Below are 12,049 nucleotides of genomic sequence, written 5' to 3' on the forward strand. Positions count from 1 at the left end.
CCCTTCTTAACTGTCAATCGTGGTGTCGTTTATTCCCTCAAAAAGTTTGGTTCGAAAAAAAAGGATGAGTGCCCGCCGCGCGATAAGGCAGGGGTGAGACGGCGATACAGGGAAAGAGGGGTCGGTTGTACAGGCTGACAGAAGGATAGCATTGTTCGGAAGTACAATGTACGTTGTTATGCCAAAGCGGCATGCACGACCCTCGAGCACAATGGCGTCAGTGCGGGAGGAAGATAGCGCGAACCCGCGAAGAGAGAATACGCGTCGTCAGTTTCGGCACGGAGACTGCAACTTTTTCCGACTGCTCTCCTTCTCTCTCTCTCTCTCTCTCTCTCTCTCTCTCTCTCTCTCTCTCTCTCTCTCTGGCACACTTTTTTCCGATACAGTTTTTTTCCATCCATGAATTATAGCTCACGGTAGAACGATTCTGGAACGCTTGCGCTTTTTATGGAGCCGCGGTGCCGTTCATCACCGCAGGATGTTTCCGAATACACACCTCGATAATTAAAGCGGAGCAGGACCTCACGGGACGAATCGAGCCTTATTTATTTTAAACATTGTTTTCGGCAAGAAATTTTTGCTTCAGGTTTTAACTCTCGCGCAAAAATAACAAAGTCGGACACGATCCGCGCAAAAAAAAACGTCTGCAAAAAATGGACAAATATAACTAAAAATAGATTCGTAAAAGCATAATTTATTGTGTAAAAATCGTAAGAAATGTAAAATCTGTGTGCAAGTTTAACAAAAAAATTAGTATTAGAAATAATATTTATTGACATAAGTAATAAGTAATACGTGACTAGTTTATTTACTTTATGTACATTTAATTAATATATGTACGCGTACTTATCATTAAGTATATTATTTATTTTCCTGCATTATTAGTCATTGCAGCACGAATGTAGGAAATAGTAAACGCATTGCTATATTCGTAAAATAAATTTTACGAGAGCGTTTGTAAAACGTATTTTGTTAAATCAACAAGTGAATTAAAAATATTATGAACAATGCAATATTACAATGAATTTTGGTTGCAATTATTACAACTGTTCGAAAGCACAAACGCGTCAAAAACAGGTGCAGTTACGCGCCTGCAAGTGATAGTAGAGCGCCGAATTCAAAGCTGTGCTCTCGCACATATTTTCTCGCGCTTGCTGTACGAGAATGAAAAGTCCGTTTTCCGACTTTCCTAACGGCTGATAGTTTGTTTGCCCGTCCCAGCTTTTTTCGCGATGTCTGTGCGCCTGTGCATAACATACTTTCGCGTAATGGATGTACATTTCCTGAAAACTAGCAATCTATTCTTAAATTTTAAAAATTAAATTTTTACAATAATAATTGAAATTGTCATAATTGCAACAATCTAATTGTCAATTAATCGTTTTTGATAATTTGTCAATAAAAATATCTGCAATTTAATTTAATATTTTTGACACTTTTTTGGTATTAATTTTATTATATGTATATTTTGCTTACATTTTAATTATTGTTAATTATTTCTGCTATTTATTTTTTTTTGAACAGTGTAATGGATTAACATTATTTATTGGTTCATCATATTTTATTTTGCTTGTTGCTATTTACGTAACAGCCATTTAGTCATATTGCAAAACTTTCCATTTTGACAAATTTCTGATTATACTCTTATAGGCTTGATTGGAAATTTAGAAATATATGAGTTTTAGTAAATACGAAGATTCATAAAAATAATTTCTATTTGTAACTGCATACAGAAACAGAATATTCTTTGAGTGCTATTAATTTTGTTGTCGTCAATACAATGCGACTTTTTATTTTAGTAAAATTTTAATACTTATCATGATTCGTCGCAGAAAGTTTGTATAATGTAGTATTCTGTTTGATATATAATTGTTACAGATAGTAAATTGACTTGTTAAAGAAACTGTCAAGAACCAGTGTAACGAAAAGTAATTATCAAGTTTATCGAAACTTAAATCAAAATAGTTATTCGAAACTATTAATGAATTGCTAATTAATGAAAAGGGAGAAAGTTTAAAACAGAAAATTAGTTCGAGATTTTATGTATTTTTTGTACGAGTAATAAAATACTTAAAACTTTTATTATTGCATTAAGATTGCAGTAATGTTATAAACAATTTTTCTTTCCTAAAAATTGTTTTTGATTTTGTTATATAATAAATTACCATTTGTTTGTAATGTTATTTTATTATTAATGAGAGATTATTACCACTATAAGTAGCACGTAAAGTTGTAAAACGGCTGCGATAATGCTGTTGCAATTTAAATCACAGAATTTTTGTTTAGCACAGCTACTGCCACAACATCATTATAACGTTTTGACAATGTTGTAGCAATAAAAATGGAATAACATTTTTAGGTTTTCAAAATATTGCTGCTATCTGGCTGTTCAGCTATTTTGCTATAAACAAATTATGATAATCTTTTCACAGCAAAATGGTGTCTGTCATAATGACTTCACAGCTATCAAAATAGCTGAAATAGCTGTTGCAGTATTTTGACTTTTTTATTAGCTGTTGTAGCGCTTTTGCAGCTAAAAATTTATCAAAATAGCATTTGCTGTCAAATAGCTGTAAATCAAAGCTGACCGAACGTTATAACATTGTTATTACCACTTTTTTGCTGTCGCGGCTAATATAGTTAGACTGTGTTACTTGGGTATTTTTTGTTATTTTTTATTACACTACATTGAAACAATTTTATTCTCTGTTTTGTTACTTAATTATTGCGAATTTTATTGCAGCTCAGATATCTTGCTTTTTAGATTCAGTTTCTATATTAGAAATTACTAAAAAGAATTTATTCTATTTTTTTATCCTCTTTAAATATTAATTAATAATTTCTTTATTTTTTGATCTTGTAATTTGGACATTATCGCGTCGGAAATTACGCAGTCTATCCTGCCAGAAGACTGATGCGAATTAGTATTCGTTTTGTGAAGATTCGAAACAGCTGACTCAGTAAGAGATTACTTTCCTGTCACAATATTAGCCTCTGAAAAAGTCCTCGCAAAAACTTTTTTGTCTGTAAGTTTAAAACTACCGAAAATATTCCCTTTTAAGTGCCGTGCTTCATGTTTAATGAAGGGACGTGAGTGCGAGATGAGGTTGAACATTGAAACTGACGGAATGAATTGAAGAGGGACGAGGAAGCGGCAGGTGATAACATCAGAATGTAATTGAAACTTTCGCGCTGTCATTTTTCTGTCTGACGTTTAGCGACGACGACAACGTCGACAGTAACGCCGACATCTGGATTCATTACTTATAGTCTGGCAACGCCTTCTTATTACGAAACTTACGGTGTCTTGGGATAATAATTAAGGCGTCCTCTCTCACTTCTATTCTTTCTTCGAACGACATTATACTAATTAACCCGCGAGCGCCGGAATCTTGAGTAAACCTTGAAACGTTTAAAAGAAAACATTTAGGACATCGAAATTATCTCGATCACCGAGAAAGAAAATAGTGTTTTATGAAAAATTATTTAATATGGAAAACATATTAATCTGTATTTGCCTTACTTTTATCACTAAATTTACTTTAGCGTATAATTTATGTTATACATACATATTTTGTAATTTTAGAAATAAATGTACATATTTATTGATAAAATAAAATGCAAATATGCATTGTTGTTACATTAATGTAAATAAACGTTAAGGAATTGAAAAGTTTTATACAGAAAAGTAATGTAGGAAAAAGATGGGTAATTATATATAAATATTACAAATGCTGTATGCAAATAATTAATAAAAATACACATATAATATGTTACTACTCATTTAATTTAATCAAATACAGTATATTAACTTTTTTAATTAAATTAAATAATGAGAGATTTTGACAATTAGATAATGAATTTTCTTCTGCAAACTTTGTGGATTTGCAAGATTCAAGTTATATTGAAATTTCTTTTCTGTAATGTGATGAAACGTTTACTTCGCAAAACTGTTCTTTAATATTTAAATTTTGGGATTTTATGTTCTGTAATATCTTATATGGAATATTTTAGCGGGTTTAATTTTGTAGCTATAAATATTATGTAGCTCTAAACATTAAGATTACTGACTGACAATGATAAATACATTAAGTGAATCACATTGCGTGTAATAATAGCAGACATTAATGTCATCATCTAGTTACAGAACGAATAATGTACGAATGTGTACTATGACAAATAATTATTGCTACATCACAACGTGGCACAATATTGTTAATAAATTTATTCGGGCATAGTATAATTACTTTCGTCCAAATTTCACAATTGTTTTGAATCCAAAATCGAATACATACACACACATGTGCCTGCGGTGAATGACATAATTTGCAGTTTCTATGTATATCTTCTTAATAGTTTGATTTTTATATTTTATCACGTTATATAAATATTATATTACATAATTTATATTTATTACGTGAATAATTAATAATAGAACATACTTTTTTAATTAAAAACACTAATATAATTTTTTTGTTTTATATTTAAGTTTAAGATTTTTCTGTTTTATTTTTGTGTTATTTGTCAGTTTTATTTTAATATAGCCACTAAAAACGTCAGCAGTTTAACAAATTATTTGTGCGCTCTATGATTTTCAATTGGACAAAAACGGTCGGATCATCGTCGAAACGAGAGTAAACGAGTTCGGCTATGGATGGAGAAATTAATTGTTCCACGGAGATCTCGCGTCATCGGGTTTTACAACAATCTGCAGAATAGATTTGCTCTAAAAAAAAAAAAAAAAAACATCCGTGCGAGAATGCGTTATCGTATTGCCGGCTTTTCGCGCTCGCACATTCGCGATTTAAAGTTATCGCATATGTATCAATTTAAAGTATAAGTGTAGCGTATAAGTTCGTCAACGAATAGAACATTTTACAAGAATTTTAGTGAACAATTAGACAACTTATATTTGATACGCCATTAGTCACGTAGTTTGTACGTTATCCTGTCAAGCCAATTTGCAATGGCCGGTATCGCGTGTTAAATTCGCACGTGTTATTTGTCACCTGGCTGAAACATTGTTGCATCGCTTTAATAATAATTTTGTGGTTACAGTGGCATGCTCAACGGTGACGGTGAAAAAGTGTCAGGCGGCTCTGCGCACCCTACAAGCTTTCACTTTCTTCCGACCGACGTGTCTCTGCAGGGAGCCACATGTCGATCCGGACTGCAACAGCTTCCAGAACTTCCTGTTCGACCACCCGTGCGACTACGTGGAATTGAAAGGTGATCCATATTTGCGATGAAATAACGCTCAGTTCTTTAAGTTTTTTTAGTTACATAAGTTGAAAGAAAAACATTATTATATTAGCATTATGACTCTAATCAATGTTAAAATAATTATGATTTAGAGCTTTATTTTTATAGTTATTATAATATTAGTACTTAATAATAGCATGCCCTGTGTTACACTGACTAAAATATTTTTAATTAATTAATTATCATGAATATATTAATTACTATAATATAAATATAGTTGGCATCAGAAATAATAATTTTTTTTTTAGGCAATGTATAATTATTTTAACATTTAAGTTACAAATATTAAATACTTTTTGTTTAATATATATTGCTTATTTTTCTGATGTACATTATGTGACGTTATTAAGAGGCATGCAATAGATTAATAGATCAATTATATTTTTAACAATATTTCGAATTCTTTTCTAATCAGCTTATCGTAACAAGAATGCATCGAAATCAAAATATATCAAATTTATGTCAAGTCAGCATCGTAAAATGCGTATACGATTTTGAAAACTTAGGATGAATCAATCGTGGGTGTCATTTAAACGTTTTTCTTCAGGACGAACCGGTAAAACAAAAGCCTGACTGATATCTTCGCGCCCACTATTCTACGTAACTTTATTCCTACAGGTTTCATTGTTGATATTCCCGAGGGTTCACTCATGCGCGCTGCCGAGTCTTTTGAGCTTTTCCAAATGATTCACGGATAATTCCCGATGCGTTTCTTTTCATTCGCTTCATTTCATATCTATTACTTTTTTTACATTTCTAACCTATTTTTCGTTCCGGAGAGAATCGCCGTCTTCGAAAAAGGTCTTTGCAGTTCAAATATCAATGGTTGGGTTACTTTTAGGTTTATTGGGGTGGATCGATAGTCTGCTATACTTAATATTTGTCGGCTTCCTGATTTATTTAGTATAATGTTCCCTGAGTGAAAATATACCAATCCATTTTTTTTCGAATTATTTTAATAATGTATTAACGGACCTATATATAGATAGAAAAAGAGTATTTGTTTATTCAATGATTAATCTTATCAAATCACGTCAATTGGATTTAATTACTGACGATTAAATTAGTTAGAATAAAAAATCGACTTTTATTGATTATCGAGTTACATAAATCAGGCTAAATTGCGAACGCGCATAAAGGCATCAATAAGTAATAATTTGACGAAGTAATAAGTTGTGCAATTAGGCCACTCCAGATCGTAGCTTAATTACATTTATCCTGCCGAAAGCTGGTCATAGAATAGCACGGCGGATAATGGAAACCCCCGCTGCGCAGCCGGCGCCGGCTACGAAACCAGGAAGCTTCGCCACTTAATGAGATTAAATTCGCTCCCGTGCTTCGAAAAAAGAAGTGGAAACAGGAAGCAAGGCCGCAAAAAAAATCAGCTCGCGAAGTGTAGGCTAAATTGTACGTTGTGTGTCAAGTGATACGAGTCAAGTGGTAGATTTTTTAAAACTTTAGAAGCTTAATGATCCGCAATTAAAAAAATTTTTTTAAAGTTCAGAGTATTTTCTCGCTTACACATACAGGCATAATTATAAAAATCATAATTATAGTTATTTCAAGGGACATAATATGATTACAAGGAGCATAATGTTTCCAGAAAAACAGAACTTTCGCGATTTTTTAATTTTGCTAGCTACATACACAAAATGCGTCTAGCAACTAACGCGATTGAGCTTTATTTACAAACATTAATAATTATTGATAGTTATTGAAAGTATATATTGTTGAAAATTCCATTTGTTATCTGATTTTAGTTTAAAATTTAAGTACAAAAAATGACAAACGGCTGAGTTACGAGATATTCATTCTAACAGTTTTTTGTTTTAAAATACCACGACAACTGATGTACGTCAATTTTGGATCTGAAATTAAATTTGCGTACTCAACTATTCCTTTTATTCGCCTTTCCGTATTCTGTACAACTTTTTTCTATGCCCAAAAATAAAAATATCACTATAATGCTATTTTAATGATACTAAAACAATTTTTTTAATGGTGACGTGTTTTTTTACTAAAAGATGTATGAGATTATTTTAAATAAACAAAAATTTCAAATAATTGAATAATTTTGTACAAAATAAGTGTGCTATTTTTTATTGAAACAGTTTATAATTAATTATTGCCATAACTTTCAATTTTTTTTTGTTAAAAATAATATGTATTTTGTCGTATTAATAATATTTTATTTTATCTGTTTTATTAATTTTTGAACTTTTTAAAAGAGCTTTTACTTACTTTCTCTGATGCGCATTTTTGCAGACAAAGATCCATACCCGATAGACGCATTGCCGACGTGCAATCACGCGCTTAATCTTTGTCTGCGTGGGAAACCTTGCAGTCAGATCTACAAGGATTTCAAAACCAACTGCAAGATTCAAGAAGGCCAGTGCAGAATGGAGAATCGGTAAGCGTTAACAGTTCTATATTTATCTGCTTTTTATTTGCACATTTTTCTATCTCATAGTTCTATTATACAATCCGTTAAACCATGATATTGTATAAATGGAAAAACAATGAAATGAACAAAACCATGCGTTTAAATTAAAAAACTTAATTTGCCATAATGAAATGACACAAATATTTACTTTGAAATAAACAGATGTGTGTAAATGGAAGATTTAATTGGAAGACTCGATAAACGAGTTACAGTGATATATTTATCTTCTTCTATTCATTTTCGTATAACTCATAATACAACAATATCATTACTTTGTGAAACTATGTATGTTTATTTAATATAAAAGTTTGCACATTTAAACATAAATATAAATGGAATACCTTATTTTATGCTGCCGTAATAAAATTTTATTAAAAAGTCGTTATTTTTCGCATGAAAGAGAATGAAGAAGTTCATAATAAATTAATTTTATTATGAACATAATATACACGACGAAACTAGATGGCACTAAAAACTAACATTATGGTGTAGAACTAAAATTGTGTTATTTAAAATTTAAAACAGAATTTATTAGAGCGCATCTTTGTCAACATATAGGTGATTTTCTGATCATGTTGTATGTACAACTAGTTTGATATTGCACGCAAAATTTTCACTTCGATTATCTCAAATTTCTGCAAAGCTATCTCTACTAGTACAGTTTCTCGTTCTTCTGTAGATTTCTGTTTTAAAATCCGCGCACGGAAAGAGAGAAAATTAGTTACACTCAAGTTAGTTAAAGTAACTCGTCGCGGAAATTAGTTGTATTACCAGTGATAAATAATCCGAAGGAGTGAAGGGCAGTTCGGTGGAGCATTCGCAAAGACAAACGGTATGCCAATGGGTTAATTAATTGTTTGCATGTAATTAACTCGTAGGAACAAAGCAGGGGAATTGTCGCGCGAGTTGCGCGCATCGACAGTAAATTACATTTCCCATCGTAGTTTTAAAAGTTGCGCGCCTCGCGCCGCGCTATCTCGTTTTATTTTGCCGCGGAATTTCCGCGGCCAGTTTGTCCCGATCCCATTAAACCCCGAGATACAAGCCTCTCTAGTCTAGTATCGTAACTCTGCCGAGTTAACGCCGAGGCCGGAGTCTGCTAAACTTTCGAGATCGTTCGCGATGTATCCAAGAGCGTATCTAAAGTTGCAATCTATCCAAGCGCAGACGACGGTTTATCGGATTGTCACTTTTTGCGTGTGAAAAATAACCAAAATTATAATACTTTTTTAACTGAAGAAACTAAATAAAATTTTTTTTTTATTTTGATAAAATTTTATAAGTTTCTCTGATCTGAAATTAATGTAAAAAATCAGTATATATTTTTAAAAAGAGTTCATATACATATAGAAAGACAGAGAGAGAAATGTAATTTTATATAAAATTAGATTTTTTTGTATATCGATATATGGAACATACGTGTAGAGAATAAAGTCTTATCTTTAATTTTTTCTTTATTATTTGTATTAAATTTGGTTCTAGAATAGCAAAGGCAAGTTATAATGTGTTGCTTTAAAATTTGCTATGAGCAGTGTAGAAAGTACGAAGGATGCAAGCAATATATCACCCGGCTTTTGCCGAACGACAGTCAACTCTCCGCTTCCGTCGTAAAGTTATTAACGGGCACGCACGTACGCACTTTTTAATTACAGTAGTTTTCCGGTTAGTTAGTCAGAAGTTTACGAGCGATTTTTTACGATGGTTAACGGTATTATCTTTGTTTTTTATTTTTATCTTTATTTTTTCTATCCATAAAGCTATTATTTTTCTTATCGTGATTACTCTTTAACTTGATTAACATCCTGAATGAATAAATTACTTTTTCGTAATTTTATTATATTTATTTTTAATACATTAATAATATATAACAATTAATAAAGTTGTTAAAGTAAAATGCATGTAAAAAGATAATTATAACTTTTTCGTTCTCTAACTAATTGTAAGTCTAACAAATTAACATCTATTTTATTTTTTGAGTCTTGCTAATAATAACGTTGTTCTTTTCTTGGCGAAATACTAATATAAGTACTAACCGTCGTTAAAACAACGCATGCAAATTAATTACATATAGAGGTAACACGCATGTTGCAAATGTTAAAACTACGGATCGATGGTATTATAGAAAAATGTTGGACTACATTGGTCAGAAATAATCAGCGGGCGTACTGCACCTGCATGCAAAGCCACATAATTTCCTTCGTGGAAGCGAATTAACTTGCTGCATTACCACCTCGTTCTCTTCACTTTATAATCCTTGAAAACGAAAGAAAAACTTATATAGGTCAATCTATTATGTTTCGAAAATGCAAGACAATAAAATTTTGATGTAGGTGACACTGAATTCATGGGACAACAAAATTCAGTAGTTTTAATAATAACAATAATAAATTTAATTATCTGTGTGATTTCTTAAAAATTTTGATACGTCAAATATCTTTTTAACATTGTAAAAAATTAATTATAATATTTTTGACAACTTTGACAAATATTTTTGACAACTTAAATAATTTTAAAAGTACATAATCTTATTCCTTGCATTTTGACTTTCAAAATGAAAAAATATTTTATTTATGTTAATTTTAAATAAAGATACGTTAAGTTAAAGTTTTGCTGAATACATTAAACAAGCGACGAATGTCAGTTAGGGTTAAGAATGACAAGATTACATTATTTTACTGGTATTTCTTGCTTTAAACAATACCTGCATTTTCTTGCTATGAGATGAAGTCGAGCTTTAGCAAGCATAACTGGCCGCGGTTTTTATGGCGAACATTAATTAAATTAACGGGATCATTAATTGTGGTCTTCTCGGGTTGCTCGAAGATCTTGTATCTCCGTAAATCCGCGGAAACTGCCCAAAGGACGACTTTGCGGCGAGCTTCGCATCTTTATGAAGTGATTAGATGCAAAAAATATACATCTCATAGTGCTCTTGCAAAATACAACTATGTCTTTATTACTTAATTATAACATTAAAAGCCAATCTTTAAAACATATTTTTATGTTTTTATTTATAATGCAACAAAGTGCATGGAAGGTCAACTGCTAACGTATATTTTAAAAATTACAGAAAAAATAGTCTTATATAGAGAAAGAGAAAGAGAAATTAGAGTACATCAAGCTAATATTCAATAAATGTCCAGGCGATAGTTTAACTGGCGACGCTACAAAATAATATCACTCTTTTGCGAGTCGCGTCACGGACATGGTTCTGCAAATTCCGAAGAAATCCGTAAAGTTTCTAAGACTTCGTCCTCTTCTTTCTGCTGCGATAGTGTTCTCCTTATCCGTAATAACATTGAAATTCAATCCCACGTTGCTCCCGATAAAAGTAAACTTCGCCGATGAAGTTCCCCGATCATCGGTCTTTATCCCTGTTCCCATTTTCCTTTAATCTGCGATACCAAGATCGAGCAAGATGGTGGATTCGTCGATCGATATCGTTCGTTATCGTCTTTCTGTATTTTTCCGGAGGATCAGACGGTTATTCAACCCTAACTATGAGGGCATTATAATTAAACTTGGGGGGGGGGGGACCAATAAATATTATTAGCTTTTTCGATGAGAGTATTCAATAATTTGCGTCAAGCATTAATTTCAACAATACCAAGAGAAAAAAACAGGTTATTATATTATATTTTTATTATAAGAAAATATTTACAATTTTGATAATACTTTGAACTTAAGGAGCAAATATGTAATAAAATAATGATATCTACCCGCGTAATTAATTTATTTAATAATACGTATTATCTATTGCGTTTTTTATTTGATAAGTGTTTTATTCGTGTTATAATCGAATTTAAAAGTTTAATTTTTATACAAATCGGTTTATTGTACTTCTATTTTGATTATGAGAAAATATACTTTTCTCTCCCTCCCCTCTTTTCTCTTTTCATCAATCAAATTAATCCATCGATAAATTCGTACTTCTTTTCTCATCAACTTTTCACGACATTCTTGTCATTGGTGACATAACACCAAGGATCTTCGAGATTGTAGAAGGGATGAGTTGAGAGAAAAAGTGGAAGAGAAGACTACTCCTCCCTTTTTATTCTCTTATTGCATTCGGCGGCTCAATTAGCAGAATTGAGAACTTGTCGATTGGCGAAGAATGTAACGAGTCCAATATCGAAACGCCAACCCTTGCAGACGTGGAAAATCCTTCCTCCCGTCTCTCTTTCTCTGACGTGTCAATAAGCTTCTATGCCACTTCTGTCGCACGAGTTGCTCTCAAGAAAGCGTCACAAGCTCATCGTCTGTGTCTAAAGAAAGGCAATACTGCTCTTCATTAAATTGACGACGAATCAAGATGACGCGATTAATTATTGCATTAAAATCAAG

General features: G+C 31.8%; 1 protein-coding gene across 4 annotated transcripts in view; it reads left to right on the top strand.

Moving 5' to 3' along the window:
• LOC105836798 overlaps positions 1–12,049 on the top strand; it is a 283,568-nt gene that overhangs the window by 147,916 nt on the left and 123,603 nt on the right. For all 4 annotated transcript variants that reach the window (XM_028189400.2, XM_012681084.3, XM_012681085.3 and 1 more), the window contains 2 exons: positions 5,059–5,229; positions 7,528–7,672. In XM_028189400.2, the coding sequence (XP_028045201.1) occupies positions 5,059–5,229; positions 7,528–7,672 (316 nt within the window). The remainder of the gene's footprint in view (positions 1–5,058; positions 5,230–7,527; positions 7,673–12,049) is intronic.

This window comes from Monomorium pharaonis, chromosome 4 (genome assembly GCF_013373865.1).
Source record: "Monomorium pharaonis isolate MP-MQ-018 chromosome 4, ASM1337386v2, whole genome shotgun sequence".
Classification (NCBI taxonomy): Eukaryota; Metazoa; Arthropoda; class Insecta; order Hymenoptera; family Formicidae; genus Monomorium; species Monomorium pharaonis.